General features: G+C 43.7%; 1 protein-coding gene across 1 annotated transcript in view; it reads right to left on the bottom strand.

Annotated features, from left to right (window-relative positions):
* Positions 1-320: 320 nt before the first annotated feature.
* col11a1b (collagen, type XI, alpha 1b) overlaps positions 321-18,798 on the bottom strand; it is an 86,183-nt gene continuing 67,705 nt past the window's right edge. The window contains exons 47-67 of the mRNA XM_048989358.1: positions 17,326-17,379; positions 17,107-17,160; positions 16,873-16,926; positions 16,253-16,306; positions 14,690-14,797; positions 14,488-14,541; positions 14,019-14,072; positions 12,829-12,882; positions 9,186-9,239; positions 8,249-8,356; positions 7,981-8,034; positions 7,841-7,894; positions 6,818-6,925; positions 6,363-6,416; positions 6,235-6,270; positions 6,064-6,117; positions 5,616-5,856; positions 4,961-5,073; positions 4,752-4,820; positions 4,370-4,603; positions 321-3,079 (exon numbers count right to left, since the gene is read on the bottom strand). Of these exons, the coding sequence (XP_048845315.1) occupies positions 2,933-3,079; positions 4,370-4,603; positions 4,752-4,820; positions 4,961-5,073; positions 5,616-5,856; positions 6,064-6,117; positions 6,235-6,270; positions 6,363-6,416; positions 6,818-6,925; positions 7,841-7,894; positions 7,981-8,034; positions 8,249-8,356; positions 9,186-9,239; positions 12,829-12,882; positions 14,019-14,072; positions 14,488-14,541; positions 14,690-14,797; positions 16,253-16,306; positions 16,873-16,926; positions 17,107-17,160; positions 17,326-17,379 (1,812 nt within the window). The 3' untranslated portion in view covers positions 321-2,932. The remainder of the gene's footprint in view (positions 3,080-4,369; positions 4,604-4,751; positions 4,821-4,960; positions 5,074-5,615; positions 5,857-6,063; positions 6,118-6,234; positions 6,271-6,362; positions 6,417-6,817; positions 6,926-7,840; positions 7,895-7,980; positions 8,035-8,248; positions 8,357-9,185; positions 9,240-12,828; positions 12,883-14,018; positions 14,073-14,487; positions 14,542-14,689; positions 14,798-16,252; positions 16,307-16,872; positions 16,927-17,106; positions 17,161-17,325; positions 17,380-18,798) is intronic.

Below are 18,798 nucleotides of genomic sequence, written 5' to 3'. Positions count from 1 at the left end.
ATATTTTCCTATTGTTCAAGGTCCATAAGTGACTTAAATAAAGGTAGTTTTATAAATTAAATTAATTTAATTTATTTGCATATTCTTAGATTTAATACTATTCCCAACTCAGTAGCTGCAAAATCTAGATCAAAATATCATAACCCCACATTTAAGTTTTTAGAGGCTGGTTGAGGGCAAAGCCAACATGCCCTACGGTCTCCCAGGACAGCTTCGAGAACCACTGTATTAAATTAAATACATTTCGCCTGACTGAGTTTAAAAATATATACGCAATTCACCTCACGAGACTAAAAAAATGGGAAAACAGAAATGGAAAATAGACTTTACAACCCAACTTTAATACACTGGAAGTATAGGTTGCCAGCAGGTAATTCTCCTCTTTATCCATCTAATTATGCAAATAAAGTGGTCGTCACCTGCTGTTACGTTTCACATCCATTATTTACCATCTATAACATAATCGAGGATTGAGTGAAACAACTTTACTGCTAAATTGGTTTAAACAGTGCTACATGGTGTGAAATTTCAATAATTCCCAAGTTATCTTTAATAAACAAGGCTGTATGGTTACGGTGGATGGTTACGGTGGATGACTGTGTAGTCATATTGGAATGTTTGATATAAAAAAACTGTGATGGCTTGACGTTCTACCTTTCGTGTCCCAGGTGTTAACCGTAATATTAAAACATTTTATATTACATATTTAACAAATGTAAGGTTCTGACGTATATTACAAAAAAAGTGGCTTTCATTAACAAGCTATTTGTAACAAAGGCATTATACTGGTAAAATACAATTACCAGACAGCTAATAAACCCATTTCCTTTAAATGACAGCCCTCATATGCAAAAGTTAGTTTTTTTCTTTTTTAAAGCCAGATGTTTAGCACAATTGACAGAGCTTGCATTGACATGGGCTCAAAAATAAAAAGAAATTATGGATGTGAAAGAAAGCGAGAAGATGTTTGAAATTTACATCATTTACAACTTCATAAATAAGGACTCTTTAGTAAGCTGATTAGAAAGTCTTCAAACAGTCAAGGCCTCCATCGATATTCCTGCTTTACAGTTAGTCGTTCATTTCGAATAACATCATTTAATTAAAAAAAAAAAATAAAATACACCAGCTTCCACAGAATGCTGTTAAGAGAGACGTGTTTAAAATAGACATCAATGAGACATGAAAAGGCATGAAAGTTGGGCATGACGGCTATTCAAGAAATGGTTTCTTTGGTCTAAAAAGGATGGAAAGTCAGTTTTAACAAACATACTTCAGTCGAAATCAATTTTGTGAATGACAAATGAAATGAAATAAAATAATAACAAAACACACAAACAAAACAACTTTATATAATACGATCCCAGCACTGTCCAATTAATTTTATCAAGCAAACACAAAAAATTTATTTCAAGTCTTACATATATTATGAAATAGTTACACAGAAAGATTTTTCAGAGTGAAAAATGTTTCTACTGTGACGGCAGCTATGAGACAGTATTACGTGAAAAAACGAAAACAATGAAAGAAAAAAAGGACGTTAAATTTAGGAGACAGATCTGCAAAAGATCTGGGTCAGTTATAGCAAATTCTGAAGAGAAACGTACCAGAATGGCAACTTTGTAAGGAAGAATCACATGACCTAGACATATTATGTCATCGATGGTCTTATTTTGAAACCAGAAATACGATATAAAGTTAATGGTCAAATTAAATAATTTAATATTTACTTGTCATCTTTTTTTTTTTTTACAAAGAAGTAAACAATGCACACATCCGAATCACTGTTTTGAATCCAGTTTTAATATTCGAAATGAACCAAAAAAAGCACATTGAAACATTTTCTTGTTTTAGTTACAAAAATGGGTTACCTAAAAGATGTAATCGTTGCATTCACAAATCTAAAGATAAGAATTTTCCTCTTGAGAAATTCCCCACCCCAAATATATACTTAATTGCTTAACGAAGGTATATACAGAGTACAACATCGTTGCTTCCAAACAGTTGTTGATTGACTGAGGTATACCGCCAGGTAAAAAAGACACGAATACAGCACCCGTTGTACGATAAACGAAACCTTATAGAACTACTGTCATCTCACTACAACGTTACTGCCCCTCCCCCCCGCCCCCCCCCACTCAGAACGGTATCTTTTGGCTTGAACGCTGAGCTAAGACAAGCACAGAGCTTTTGTTGGTCTACTTGGGCACGCATAACCCTGACGAGCGACAGTGGGCCTGTGTTCGGGGACAGCTCTGGTGAGACCTGAAATCCTACGACTCGATTCAAGAATTAAACACACTTTTTTGTTGCCCGACAAACAAAAAGGAAATGGATTTTAATTTATAATAGAGGACTGAAGTTGTAAAAATGTTAGTCTTGTGTACTCCTTAAAGGGTATTGTTTTGTACTAAAATGGTCTGTTATCTGTCTGCCTGTATATATGTATATATTTATATATACATATATGCACACATGTACATATATAACATACATTATAATTACGAACCAAATACATTTGAAATACATGCACCTTTTTAAAGTGGATTCAGTGGATTCAAATAATAATAACAGTTTATGGAAATAGAACTATGTAGCACCTCTTACTCTGCTCACAAGCACCTTTGTGGTTGTGGTTGATTCTTGTACAGCACGTGGAGAAGACAAAGGATGTAGCCAAGGGGAGAGGTTCCCGTTCGTCTGAGGACCTCCTGGAGTTGTCGCTTATCCCGGCAGCCACTGTCCATCACGATCCATAACAGGTTTAAGTCATGTGATTCTGGCCCTACAAGGGCAATGAGTGTTTTATAGGTAACGCATTCGCGGCGAGGCTCTCTACGCCGCTCTTAATGGAAACGTGCAGGGTGTGCGGATGGGTTTGGCGGCGCCACGCTGCGACTTCCGCCTCGCCGCTCTGTGCCTTCGTGTTGGTCTAGCCCATGAAGCAGACAGGCCCCACCTCAAAGCCAAACCTCTGGTTCGGGTCGCCAAAGTCATTTAGCATCACATCGATGATTGGCACCTGGTCGATTTTGGGAGTGTTGATCTCCATCACTGTCTTTCCAAAGCCCTGCCTCAACTACAAGAAACGAAATATCACGGTGATGACGGGAGAGCCACATAACACGGGCCAAGAGCAGCACCGTCTACTCAAACGTCAAAGACACAGCTACTCACACAGCTACTCATACAGCTACTCACACAGCTACTCATACAGCTACTCACACAGCTACCCATACAGCTACTCACACAGCTACTCATACAGCTACTCACACAGCTACTCATACAGCTACTCACACAGCTACTCACACAGCTACTCATTTTGCAATTGAATAAACAGTAATATACAGATTTGCTGTTTTCATTGTGGAGCACTGGAAATTATTTTTATACTATTTGAATCCTCTTTACTTATGTAAATTCTGCCCAGTTAAGTATATCATTTGTATTATCATTTGTGTTTATGTGACTGTTACTCTGTAACTGTTGTGTACAGGCCTGCTCTACATAACCAGACCTATTGCAGGAAAGTAATTCATCTGTCCACCACTCATTTTCTGCAACTGATTGTCCTATTGAAGGTCGCAGGGAGTCCAGAGCCTTTCCCAGAGGCTATGGGTGCAAGGCAGGGAATAACCCAGGATGGGGAACCAACCCATCACAGGGCTCACTCACACACCATTCACTCACACACCATTCACTCACACACCATTCAGTCACACACCATTCACTCACACACCATTCAGTCACACACCATTCACTCACACACCACTCACTCACACACCATTCAGTCACACACCATTCACTCACACACCATTCACTCACACACCATTCAGTCACACACCATTCACTCACACACCATTCACTCACACACCATTCACTCACACACCACTCACTCACACACCATTCAGTCACACACCATTCAGTCACACACCACTCACTCACACACCATTCACTCACACACCATTCACTCACACACCACTCACTCACACACCATTCACTCACACACCACTCACTCACACACCATTCACTCACACACGCACACCTATGGGCAATTTGGTAACTCCAATTAAGCTCAGCATGTTTTGGGATTGTGAGTGACAGGAGGCCAGCCCATAATGAAACGGGGAGAACATGCAAACTCCACACACATGGAGTCACAGCAGAGACTGCAAACACTCAAACCCTGCTCCCAGAGTGCTAGCCACCGTGCCACCGCCAAGTCATTTTTTAATCAAATAAAATATATCATACAGTACAAAGGCTACCTGCTATCTTAATTTGCCTTATTTAGCTAAGATCCAAAGAAAACTCACTGAGAATTTTCAATTGAAACATCCGAGAACGAGAAAGAGAGAATTCTACATACTGCGCAGCCATCTGAGAGGGCGTGGATGTAGGGGTTGTTGTCGTGGGACATCTCCTCGTCGTTGGAGCCCAAGAACCTCAACGCTCTGTCGTAGCTGTTCATCTTGGCATCATGCCAGGCTACAGACTGCTGGCAGGTGTAGGTGAAGTTCTGGCGGGCAGAGGCGCTTAGCAGTTTCAGGAAGGTCATCTGGACCATGTTTATCGTGTTGTCCTCCACGTCCACATATGAGAGCTGTGAAGAGGGCAGACAACGCGAACGATTCACATACTCCAATCCACGCATGTCTGTTATTAGGCATGAACCGAGGGTGGTGAGCATCCTGCTACATGAGGTGGAAAGTTCAGGTCTAGAAAGTACACATCCAGACCAAGTTACTTACTATTTTACCACGCTTAAATTCACTGAACCATGATCCTGGAGCCTCTTTTGGCCAGGAAGATAACCTGACCTGTTGGGGAAACAAAAATCAAGTCAACTCGACTGAAATTTTGTTATATGTACCTGTAGCTAATACCAAAATCTGCATTCCTGGTGTTTTGCATATCAAAATAAACAGAAACTGCGATAAATACTGAGCGTGTTACTCACTCCAGTAGACTTCTTATCAGGGTAGATGCAGGTCTCGCCACCCGAGGTGAAGTTACAGTACACTTTGAAGGAGTCGCCCGAGCAGCCTTGGTTGGGATCGACCCAGTATTCGCCTGCGAATGACGTACACGTGTTACCTTTTGAAGCGAGACCCATTCAGCGTGAACTGAAAAACCACATCACAAATTACACCGCTACAGCTAGCATGGTGCATTTTAAATTCCTGGTCATGGCAGTAATTAAAAGGCAATTATAACTGCAAACTAAAAAAATCCTCATATGTGAGCAAGTTTGGTCATTTGCCGAAGCCACAAGTCTGCTCAGTGAGTAAGGCCTCTGTGATCAGAAGGTGGCTGGTTTGAAATCCACGGTCGGCAGAAGTGTCACATGTCTATTGGGCCTTCGAGCCAGGCCCTTAACCCCCCCCCCAAATGCTCCAGGGGCACCATATAAATAGCCTGACCCTGTGCTGGGACTCACACCTCTATATTTGTGTGTCTCAAAAAGAAAAGCAAGATGGGATATGTGAAAACACATTGCAAGGTACCTGTACTCATATGCAATTTATTGTGCAAATTGGAAATGAAGCACCATTTCATTTCACTGAATGCTACACTAGCCAGACTCATTTTTACCCCTGAACGTCCTCTCTCACCGTCTGGGAAGTCAGGCTGGCTGAGCTGTAGGTCTTTACAGGTTCTGGCGGGGTTGTCCTGCGTGCCCAAGGGGAACTTCAAGCGCTCAACATCCTGCTTGAGGTTGTTGAGGGAGCTGAAAATATCCTCCATTCCTTCTCCATAGTCCGCCATGGCCTCATCGCCCTGGACGTCGGACGACCGCCTGCTCTTTCTCGGGGTCTGGATCGGTAACGGTTGGATGATGTCGCCAGGCGGACCCTTTGGTAAACCAAAAAATAAGGCAAATTATACTTTCCATTCCTCAGATAGAAGCACGGATATATTAAGCTCACACAGTTATGTGTTCTGGACTCAATATCTCATTTTTATCGTGCATAGCCTAATAATACCGAAAACTAAAAGCTAAAGATGGGACATTTAGTGTTAATCTAAAAATTAATCTAAACAACTGAATGGAACACTCACAGGTGGACCAGGCGGCCCGATCATTCCTGTGTCTCCTTTTTGGCCAGCGGGACCCTACAAAAACACAAGGTTACATCACAAGTTAGGGATCATCCCTCTTCAGATAGAATCCTTGCTTGAGCGCTTGGACTGCTTTTCACGCTCATGAGGAAATGTAAGATTGGAACTCACTGATGACCCTTTGGAACCTTTTGGACCTTGGGGACCCTGAGAAGCAAAAGGCGCAGTTATTAATGCAGGTCTATGGAGCATGAACTTTGTTTGTGAAAATCGTGATGGACAGCAGGAGCTCGACTTACAGGCAGACCAGGAGGGCCGGGTGGACCGAGGGGACCGGAAGGACCAGTGACTCCCTGCAAACAGGACAGTAGACTCAGTCAAATATGATCTAATATCACAGTAAAACTCAGTAACGGAATATAACACAATACAGAACAGTAGCGGGATTTTTGTGTGCATGAAAGGGCAAATTATTTTATTGCAACTTAAAAAAGGCATTGAAAAGCATTTTTATAAGGTACTGATTGAGTAGAATAAGTTTTATTTTTTATGTGAATTTACAACGAAGCAGGAAAAAATAAGCACTATCCGTGGATGCCAGTAAGAAGTGCTGACTGGTTCTGGTGAAATATAGCTGCCTGGATTGTATGATTATCCTGCTAATCTGCGAATCTGCACGCTGAGATCGTAAGAGGTGTGAGCCGGTATCGGATTGGATGCCACCGGCCGACCGGCCGGTTCATTCGTCACTTACGCCGTCTCCCTTGGCCCCTGCGGTACCTTGCTGCCCAGGCAAGCCACGGTCTCCCTTCTCTCCCGGCTCGCCAGAGGGCCCGATAAGACCGATCAGACCAGGGTGGCCCTGGGAAGGGGGAGACGGACAGGGAGAGCTCGATCAGGACTGAGAGGGAATACGAGTGGAAAAGGAGCTTTAGGACATCCAGGGATAGCAAAATCATCTCCTGTGCTAGACGTTCTTGGCACCAGGTTGCTCTAGCTGAATTAATGACAAGCAGGGTTGTCATTGGGCTTTTTAAGAGGCTTTCGCCCCCGCTAACATATCCTTTATCCCCCCCCCCCCCCCAAATAAATGTACACTAATTTATTTACATGGTGCGTTCTCATTCCTTTTCATTAAAATCAGCCCCGCCCCCAATAACGGCAAGGCCGCCCCTCCATACATAAATCTAGTGATGCTCCTGATGACAAGCTTATTTCAAAACAATTTTAATGCACTTTCGCATATAAACTAGCTGCCGCACTCTTAAAAAAATAGCACTCAAGTGAAAAAAACATTTGAGGGAAATTAGACATGATAATAATCAACAAAAACAACCAATTACCCTGAGCCGCTATATAGCTGAAGGCTAGGAAGTCCAAGGTAATCTTTCTCATCGGTGCATTTAATTTGTCAGGTTTTTTTTTTGTAAAGAGCACGCTGGGACCGACGTCACGCAGTGTCTATATTGCCTGCAGCAGAAATCTGTTTCGACACCTGCCACCCAACCCCGGTTCCCTCCACGGACAAACGGTACTCGCGGTTACAGCCAGTCTCATTCCGAGAGCAAGGAGATGTCACTGTGTGAAAGCATTTTGGAATCACATGACTCGCACGTTTCTATGGCGCCCGTGGAGGTGAAATGTGCCCGACGGTGCTTCGCCACTTTAAAGCACATCGCCACGAGTGCTTTGGCCAGACCTGATAGTGCGAGGACACCTCCGTTTCTGTGTTACATGTTCCCAAAATCAGATAAAGAAATTCAAAAAAAAATCTTACCTTTTCACCCTTTGAACCAGGGTCACCTTTCAGGCCCGGGAGTCCGGGTGGACCCTAAATATTTAAAAAATATGACAATCAGTTGGCACCCTTCAAGAACAGTTGGCTCTTGCTGATCTGGGGGATATTCCATCTCTTACCAGAGGTCCTGGAGGTCCGTCTTGTCCAGGAGAACCAGGGAGTCCTTGTTCTCCCTGGAAAAATGCCTCTCATTATACTTTGAATATTCATGCCAATAGCCCCCTACTGCACAACCCCAAAATGATCACTACATAATAAATATGTGACAAAATACCGACATCACTAAAAACCTATCATTTTGTCTTTTTGGATACTGTGAGCAGAATTAGCCTCATGTGTCGGTGCCTATGGGTAAATAAAGTTCCGCAGCGTCAAGCGATAACTGACCACAGGCCCGGGAATTCCACGCAGACCCTCCGCACCGGGCTTCCCAGGGGGCCCCTGGGGTCCAACCGGCCCGGTTTTGCCTGCCGGTCCCTCTGCTCCAGCTTCACCCTGAATTTACGGCGGTTGAAAATCAGAAATAAGGACACATAATTTCAGAAATGCCTTTAGTTAGGTGCAGTTTCTTTGACCCATCAATATGACCCAAGACTATGCAACGAAGGAGAACAGCACTTTGTTGTTGTTGTTTAAAAACTCTAATTTTACCATGCTGCTATCTAAATATGATGTGGAGTGGATGTAATGTAGTGCCAAACAGAGCCACTCCAATTTTCTTTAATAGAACAAAGCCAAAGTTTGTAATTGCAATGGATTTTATGCCAAACCGCATGGACAAATTTAAGGGAGGGAATAAATGATCTTGACAGTCAATTAAAGCCATTCTTACAACATTGAATCTGCTTGGTTCCATCAAGACTAAGGCTGTTTCAAGGCTTCAAAACTACACGACATCTTAAGAGAAGACCAACGGTCCATCGTCGTCGTACACAAAGCTTCCCTGATCAAAACCAAAGCTTTCTGTCACACTTGTTCCGGAACATGCCGTGTCCATAACAAACTGATTTCCTGATCTGAAATTTCTTAAGTTAGAGCAGAGCTGTGTCCTTTTTTCCCCCAAACTGTTGGTTGAAATTAATTTGGATGGACATTGATGAGTTCATTCTGGGGGCAGAATCCTGTTGTCTGTACTTGAGAGCACAAAGGATAAAGCACTTTGAACTTCTGAGATGGCAGCGTGATGTGAATGTCGACGCAGAGAGTGACCCTTTCTGCTTTGCATTTCTCCGTGGCAAACTGGCTTTTATAAATGAAATAATCAGGATGAGCAATGACTTGGAAGTTTATTAATATGCAGGTAAGTCCGGCTCTAGGTCATTACCTTAGCTCCCTTTTCTCCTTGTCTCCCCTCAGCTCCGGCCATTCCTGGGGGGCCCTGCCAATGACAGCACGACCACATGACTCTTAAGTACGAAAAGCTCCGCCCACACACTCATGAGCACAGGACTCACTTTACAGGTCATCGGGATGCCAGTGCTAAAGTATCCTCTTCCAGATTTATAAAGAATTATAAGTGTTTGGATACAGTTCACTTGGGATTTGGGGTCTTTACACTTTGTTGCCATTGTTGATAATATCCATCCATCAATCCATCCATCCATCCCTCCATCCATATTTTTCAACTGCTTATCCTATTCAGGTTTGTGGGGGGTCTGGAACCCATCCTGAAAGCTCTGCAAACTCCACACACATGAAGTTACACTGATCCCAGAGGGTTGAGGTAACCCTACTAACCGCTGCACCTCCCTGATAATTCATCATTAAATCAAAATTTGCTCTGCTTCTGTGACTTAATCTTTGATGTCGTAGTTGGTTGGCTTGGTCATCAGGTCTCATACAGAAGCCATGAAGGTCTCTGCCGTTTGAACCCCATGTGGTACTTAAGGCAAGCTTCAACACCTTGCAGTGAAACTGGCTGGTTAAGGCAGCAGTAGGTGAAGATGGTGCCCTAGGCGGCCGCTAATGTTGCCCAGTGGGTTGCCTGGCACTAATGGCGGCATGAGTACTTTCAGAAGGTTCTGACACAAGTAAAATTTATTCCGTTTCAAGAAACAAACAAGACAAATTACTCCTTCCGTTACATTATCATCTCGACAGCGAGCAGAGTGAATCAAAAGAACGAAAAGTACCGTAAGCGAAATTGCTCAGAATTCCGTTCGACTGGAAGTATAATCAGCTGTCAGCCCAGATTTGCCTGGTAGACGGCGCCTTGGAGGGGGGCTGCCATTTCGGGGGTCAGGAGGAAATAATCGAATGGCGTGCAGAGTTAGATGAGAACGACACCTGCTACAGCGACTGGAGAGCGAGGGGGTTTCACCACGCGCCCCGTTTAAAACGTCTCTCTGAAGAGGTCTTTCAGAAAAGCTGTATTAAACACTCGAAGCCTACAGGACTGTGTTTTTCACTATTCTGTACATGTCATAAACTGGCAGCATTTTCTACTGCAAATGTCAAGTGCATTGAAATGACTTTAAAATACAAATGGATGGACACTCATAATGTAAGAAGTGCTTTATGGAATTGGTACGTTTTGCAACAAAACACTTTGACCGGTATTAGCGGACCGCTTCTGCATAATATTGTATTAAAGCATCGCATTCATATGTGTAAAGTAATTGGGTAACGCTGTACAGTACTTAAGTCCATGTGATTAGCAATGTAAACACATTCACAATGCAATATAATGCATATTCATAAAGCATTATAAACATCGCTATGAATATTTATTAAAAGGCATTATAGCCATGTTTATTATGCATTATGAATGCTCTATGAAGCTCCCATGTATATTTATCAAAAGACATTCATAATGCATAATATACATGGCTATAATGTTTTTAAAAAATATTTACAGCCATGTTTTATAATGCTTTATAAATGCATTATAATGCATTACAGACGTGTTCATAAATTACTAAAAACATGGCCTTAAGTGTTACCAGAAGTGGTATCAGAGTATATAAGACTGGACTACATTGGAAATGGATCTGCAACGTAAACATGTCAGGGTTATTCTGCGTGTTTCCTTTTATGGTAATGATGTATTTAATAATTACTCGTTAGAATGAGAATGTAGCGCCTGATGTTGGGACAGAGGGTGTGGTGCTGTGGTCCCCTCCACAAGAAACACGCAGCCACATTCTCCTGGTGCTCAAACACACAGACAGAACTGGAGACTAATGGCCCGCCCGCAACTTTACAAGAGGTCACTCGGTCACCTTTTTATCGCCCATATTATTTTAACATACTCCCACGCCTCAATTACAGGCCCATTTTGTCTTTAACACATCCCGACTAATTATGTTACGCCGTAATGCAGATTCAAGTAATACGGATACGGAATCATTTTAAAAGCGCGGCATCTTAACTGACCCCCCCGGCGCTCAGGTGGCGATTTCACCACCCCGCTGTAAATGGGCAGGAATACAACGCGGATACACTGAGAAAGTTTTTGCATTTTCGGTTCCACATTCAAAGTAGCAAATGGACTTTAACTTAGATGCATTAATTACACGTTGGGAGTTTCAGAAGCTTTAAAAATATGAATAATGGTTCCTTTTCTTAACTGGCGGTTCCTAGGCAATTTGGAACTAGTCATAGCAGATCTACATCTACATATTATTATTATTATTATTATTATTATTATTACTATGCTGTTTAACTTGGTTGATACAGTTTTACATAAAAACCCCAACGGCAATGAGATAAATGATCCTAGAACAGAATACGACTAAATAATGAAAATTTTAAAAGCGCTGCCTTCTATTCCAAATACGATCACGGTAAAACAGGAACTATTGCTTTCATCAAAGCCAGCAGTGTAATGTGATTTTACCTGAAGATACAACTGCTGTTATTTTTTTCTTCTTCTGTCTGGCAGATGAGGGCTCAGGAGAAGCGCTCGGGGTACCGGTTCCGAAATTGAGGACTTTATTTCCCCTTTCTGTGGTAGAGGGGGGTCACGGCTTTTACATTACCGTCACTCAGCCGTCCCCGATCAATATTCTATTAGGAAAGGGTCTCTGTATGCCATCCTGAGTACGCTCACACCCAGATGATGTAAATGAGTTTGGGAGAAACTCTTTGTCTTTTTAGTGCGTTTTCAATTTCACGCGTAGATTTAATATCAGGGGCCCTGTGTGTTTTTTTTCATCCTTCCGTGTTTTTGAATTGCCTTCATATCCGTGAGTCGTTTCATGCCGCGGCCGTGCTAAGTCTCCAAGGCCGGTCGGCTCGCTCTCGTAATGAAAAGCCGTCACGTCTTGGCACTACTCAGCTGATTGAATTCTATATACAAGTCTTGATGATCACTTTATCCTGCTCGATTTTTTACGGAAGATTATGAAATTTAAATTGAAATGGTAAGTATTCACACATTTTTTTAAAGTGTTGTATATTCAGAAATAAGGAGCAATAGTGACGATGTTTTACTTTTATAATAAAATAAACCCAACTGATTAACTATACCGCAAGTAATATCCTATATTTTAGATTATGATTAAGACTCGCGCCACGCACTGTGTGATTGCCTGTGTGCGAGCGTGAGAGCCCGGTGCATAACTGGCATCCTGTCAAGGGTGTCCCTCGGCCTCTGGCTTGGTGTGACTCTGCACAAGGTAAGTGGATTTGGAGGATGGATCAACTGATGAACGGATGGATATTTTATGTAATTTTGTGTGTGGCTCAGCAGGTTAGGATTTTGTGCATGTTATCAGAAGGTTGTTGGTTCAAATCCCACAGTCAGCAGAGTGATTTCACCATTAGGCCCTTGAACAAGGCCCTCAACTCCCAGCTGCTCTAGTCTGACCCTGCTTCCTGCATTGTGTATGGCTTTGGCTGAACATGTCTGATAAATAAGTTCATTTCAAATGACATAACAGTGTAATGCTTGATTGCCAGCAAGAATTAACAACTAACAATGGTGACTGGTGAGGGGTTCTGAATTGACCCTCAGGGATACTCACCCTCTTTCCGGGAGGTCCAGGTGGCCCCGCTTCTCCGGAAGGACCAGATGGACCCTACAGCACAACAAAGAAAGCTGGATCACAGCATAGAGTCACACAACTGGTCTGCCAATAGGACGCCAGATCTATATTTAAAGAGAACAGCACAGGGCAGGACTGCCTTAATGCATATGAAAATCATGTTCTTCACAGAAAACGGTAACTTTAGCTCCAGGCTAGTGGCAGCTGCATTGCAGTTTGCCGGCATATTGCTCTGTGAGAGGGGCTGAATTGAAATTTGCTCAGGGCCACCTCTGTACTTGAAATACAAGGCTCCAATGCCATGTTTAGCAAATTACAAAGGCTACAAATGACAAATTCATAGCAAAAAATACGGCATTATTAAACCTGGCTACCATATTGATTATGCTCCATCTTTGACACTATGTCCATGTACAGTACTGTAGCTGTAAAGCAAATAACGCATAATATATGTGTAACACGGTCTATCTTAATAAGGCGGCTAATTACGGCAAATAAAGGCATCGATTTCTTGCGGCAAATAGGAGCACACAGCAAGACCTGCTGCGACGCTGCATTTGGTATGCGCCCCATGCGAGGAAAAACTGCACGTTAACACAGAAGAGGGAAATCTGTACGGCGTCGTGTGCAGAGCATCCCGATAATCGGACACCGCGGGCATCCGAACGTGTGCAAATAAGCACATGAATGGCACAGAGCGCCGAACAATGACCGCTGAACTGGTGTTAGGACTTAGTAACCAGAAATGCCAGCGTAAACTTCCCTGAGCTATTAAGCTACTTAATTATAATTACACTGGCTCTGGCTACGTTCCGGAATGTCAGGCAGGGGAATTAAGTATACAAATCAATGCTGCAGAAAGAATGATGGCACAATTTCGCTCGCACATGTAAGTGGTGCTCGCATTACTGTCCGTAAATTCAAATGGAAACCACACGCTGAATGACGGAAAGTAGCTAAGGCCGTGTGATATCAAAAACATGCTCCTATTTTTAAGAGTTCAAGAGCATTTCGATAAATGTGAATCGTCAGCAAAATTTCTATAGCTATAGACAATAAAAACAGTCAAGTCTGATACAAAATGAAGAGAGAGTAATTAGACTGTGCTGTAAGGTGATGCAGTGGTACGCTTTTCTTCAGTGATTAAGGCAGAACGGGAATACACTCACAGGCTGACCAGCTTCTCCATCTTCTCCCTTCTCGCCACCCAAGCCGTCGATACCCTGCACATGTGGAAACGTAGCACTCAGGTGATTTCACCGCCCTGTTTCTTAGTGAACTACGAGGGGTGTCAACTAAACTCACGATTTTTTACGCCAGGACAATATGCGCAACACTTGGCACAGCTAAATAGATTTATTGTGGTCATATTTCGCTCGCGATACCGTGATGATTTTACAGTCATCGGATTAAAAGGCCCAGAACTTACATACACATTATGATCAATGTTGCTTTTAAGCAAAGTAGTATTTAATTATCCAGAGAGGTAGTTACTAATAACTATCATGTACTTGAACACATCAGTTTACTTGTATATTGCTTGGTGCTGAATAGCAGATTCCTAAATTATGTAAATAATAACTATGACATAAGGCAGTGAATAAGTTGATCTTTTTTATTTAATTTTTTTTAACTTACAGCAACACCTGGCTCACCAGGGGGCCCGGGGTCTCCAGGAAATCCAACTGGACCCTAAAGTCAAAGAGAACAATCAGTGATCAGTATGCAGGCGGAAAATCCTCTTTAATCTCATCGCATTGATGTCATTCCTTCTCATAGTCTTGGAATGTGTGACATCATTTCACCCGATTATAGAGGGGGGGTCTTTTTAGGGACTTACCGGGTTCCCCTTAGGACCGTCGTCTCCGGGGGGTCCCTTGGGACCAGCAGGTCCAGCAGCACCGGGGGGTCCGGCCTCACCCTTCTCTCCCCTCTCCCCTTTGGGGCCCTGCAGGAGAGTAACAGCCATCAGCAGGTGGTTGTGGTGAGCCGAGGTTCACCAGGGGAGGGGGGGGGCGTTTTGGTTGATCATTGTGACTAGGATGCGTGAAGCAGACAGGGCTGGGGAGAATAAAGGAGTATGTCAGGGGCACTGGGGGGGGGGGGGGGGGGGGGGTTGCATGAATCTGTGAGCGTGGAAAATGATAGCTTTATTGTGGAGAAGGTGTCGGGCCCATTTGCTAATTTTCAGGGGCCCCGCCACTAGGGGGAGCCCATGAGTGTGTGGGAGTGGACAATTGTAGTTCTGTTTTGAGGATGAATTAAGTAGAATTTTGTGTGGGGGGGGTGTGAGTATGTGAGTGGGGATAATGGCAGCTTTGGTTTGGAGTAGTGCCTCCGCCATTTGTTTGTGGGGGCCTGGTAGTAGATCCTACATACTGAGCATGATGCCAAGCCATGAGGTGTGTGTCTGTAAGCACTGGCATAGTAGATGCCGAATCCTATCCCAAAGCCCGCCTGGAAATAAATACAATCATCATGCTGTATTTAAATTTCTTCTTCGGTTACCCGAACAAGACTAACATTAATGGATGCGCGCTTAACTACATTCTCAGCACTCCCGTTAAAAAAATATTGTGCAGTCAGTGGGAGAGTGATGACATTTTAATTGATTACCCTGCCCACTGTACAGCCATCAGCGCACTAAATGATACAGATGTCAGAGACAGCGCGTCAATACGGCCTGATCGATCATCACACCAAGAAGGCCAACTCCATAGGTCCCGTCAGGAAGATAAAAAAAAAAACACAAGGATTAATGTGGGAAACCTACACGTAGGCACAAGGCACAAATGTTACCTTGTGATTAATATCCCTGTGGCTGTTTTTGTCTTCAAATTCAAAAGTTCTTCGTGGATGTAAACATCCTCCTCGATGGAAGACCGAAAGCCATCTTTGGCAACGTTAGTGCCTGAGCCTGATCTTCTACAGGCTTCTAAAGCTCGTGGCTGTTTGATAACACGGAGCAGGCAAGCCACTGATAAAGAGCCCTGCTGCGATGGTACGTGCTGATTTACCGCGGAGGCTCCGTTTGCGGAATTAAGCGATGCTTACAAGCTTTATTCACTCACAGACACACGCAGATGCGACATAAACCTGAAGACACACACACATTTGGGTTCATATTTTTGTGGGGACCGTCCATTCATTTCTATGGGCGAAACCCTAACCCCTACCCAGCCCTAACCTTAACCACAAGTAACCAAACAATATAAAAGATTTGGCATTTTTTATTTTTTGATTGCAGTCACAGATTTTTATAAAATGTAGTCTCCTCTTGTGAGAACTGAAAAACAACAGTTTTTTTCCCACACTGTGGAGATATTCGGCCCCCACAATGTAATATATACATTACCTCCCCCCTCAACCCCCCTACTCCACTGAGCATCACTGGAAGGCTTACCCCAGTTCCTTGCTCTCCTTGTGGTCCAGGATTCCCAGCTTCACCATTCTCCCCCTGTGGTAGATCAGACACCTACATTCAACATCTCGGCCCACAGGCTGAGGCCAGCACATCCTCCACAATCACCCGAGGCACAAATAAACAAATCGCTCCGTGAATGGAACGCTGCGTGCGAATGCGAGTCCATTTCGTAATAACAAAATTAACCTGTAATTATTATGGATAAATGCGCAAAGGCGAGCCAATTATGGGCATAATCGGATAGACGCCGACCACACACTTTTCATTTCGAAATCGCTTCTGCTGACTGAAATGAGGGGGGGCATTAAACCCCGATGGCTGGGTGGTGTTTAAAGCGATGGCAGAGCGCATGGTCGGGGTAGCTGAAAATCAGACATTAATAATGTCTGCGCCCGGCTCAGGCAAAGAGAGCAGAGGCAATCCTGGCCCTCATACCAGCTACAGCGAAGACCTGACTGGCATACAAGTGAGCTGCCCCCCTGCACAAGCCTGACGACAGGACACTAATAATTTGTGCTGCTTTATTCTGTATGATTATCCGGTGGGATTGGATTGGGGGGAAAGGGGGTGTGAGCGGGGAGGGAGCCATAATTGCTTACCTTTTCTCCGACACCACCCATGGGCCCTATGCCTCCGGGTGGACCTGGGGCACCCTGGAATTCAGCAGAAAGAAAGTCAGTCATCAGAGGCCAGGAAATGAATAAAGGGAAGCGAGAAAGGCAGTGGTGACAAGGGCAACGCAAGGACCTCGAGGAGCAAAAGCAGCAGCAATAACAGTAGCGATAACAAAAGACAAACATAATAAGAATCCAGGAGGTGACGCCGACACTCACGTCCGCCCCGCTAGATCCTTGCGGTCCTCTTGGTCCTGGGGGGCCAGGGGGACCCTAAGGTGGGAATGCCGAAGGGCGAAACAGTTACGAACAAAAGTCCGAGAAGCGACCAAGGGCCTAACAGACCCGTCAAAAGAACTGTCAGTTTCTCCAACTCCTAGAGGCATAGATGGAAAAGAAGGAGACTCTAAAATACATCTGACAAGCAGATCATCTCACCATTGGGCCGACATCCCCGTTTTCACCTTTCTCTCCTGGTGGACCGGGAAGACCCTGCAAGAGAAAGGGCACGTGTCTGAAAAGCTAAGAGGAAGCGCGTGGTTCCGGCTTCGGAAGTCGGGAACGATACGGCTGGCGCTGAGATTAATGGGAACCATGCCCTCAGCTTGGCGAAGCCTTGGGCTGGGGACACTAATGCAAAAATTACTTTCATCGTGATTCGATCATGCACTGCGATACTAAAAAATAGGCGTTAAATGTTGGCGATTAATTTCCATAACTACATGAGCTATCCGTAATACTCCTGGCTTTCCTGCTCAGTCACGGAGCCCCTGCATACTTGGTGATGCAACATTAACGACCCACAGTTCTCAGTCTTCCAGACAGCTGTCACTGCTGTGCATGCGGAGAATCGGCGGGTCACGAATGAATGATGCTCACAGCAGGCGTATTTTGCATGATCATTTTGAGTACGAACATGCAACAAAGGAAGAAAAAAACCATGATTACCTCATACTGCTAGTTTCAGGGAATTAAACAAATGTAAGAGGATGAAGCATCAGCACACACTAGGATTTATAATTAGTAAGAGTTTGTGTATAATTTGACGAAATTAGACAAATTGAGAGGAAAAAGTCTGAAAGGAAACATCTCTGGATAAATTAAAATTAAGGCAAATCCGAAGAGAGACTGACAGTGTTGCAGATTCTGCGTGGTCATTTTACTCCATCTGTGCTAAAACAACTGTCACTAATCTGGAAATCATAATCTACTCATCTAACGACCTCCCTGGTATTAATTGCTTTTTAGTGCACAATTTGCCGAACACGCAGTGGGAATATTGACTGTAGGCCTGAAGCGACAGTCAAACTTTCATTTTCAGAACACAAAAATATCCCTCTGAATCCATCTCGTCAATGACAGACCACAGTCTGTAAATAACCAGCACAGCCGTAAAATAGATACATTTTGGTATTTTTTTACAAAACAGGGTATCGGAGAACGATGTCTAATGAGTCAAGTTCACCCCATTCAACCCACATTCCTGCCACAAAATGAGGAAACCACTTTCATTTTACATGGGGGGAGGCAAAAGACCGAGCGAAAATAACACGGAGGGTGAAATGGCACATGTCAGTAACAAACAAGGAAAATAAACAAGTGAAAGCAGGAAGGAGGAAATGCTGATGGAGTTACCCAAGGCTTAGGGACACAGTCAAGAATTTCCTCAAATTGAAAGGAATAGACTGCTGGGCCATATGGTACATGGTAGGAAATATATAACTGCCAGGCCTTTATTAAATGTAGAAAAATATCTGGCACTCCGTGTGCACTGTCCGTCTCTCATGTTTAATGCGCACGCACGCACACACACACACACGACACACACGCGCAGCTCAGACAGAGGAGGTCTGGGAGACAGACCCTCCCCGTCTGTCTCCTGCTGTTTTGTAATGTACATTTATTACCCCG

The sequence above is a fragment of the Brienomyrus brachyistius genome, chromosome 21 (genome assembly GCF_023856365.1).
Source record: "Brienomyrus brachyistius isolate T26 chromosome 21, BBRACH_0.4, whole genome shotgun sequence".
NCBI lineage: Eukaryota > Metazoa > Chordata > Actinopteri > Osteoglossiformes > Mormyridae > Brienomyrus > Brienomyrus brachyistius.
This window is presented reverse-complemented; position numbering and strand designations above follow the sequence as displayed.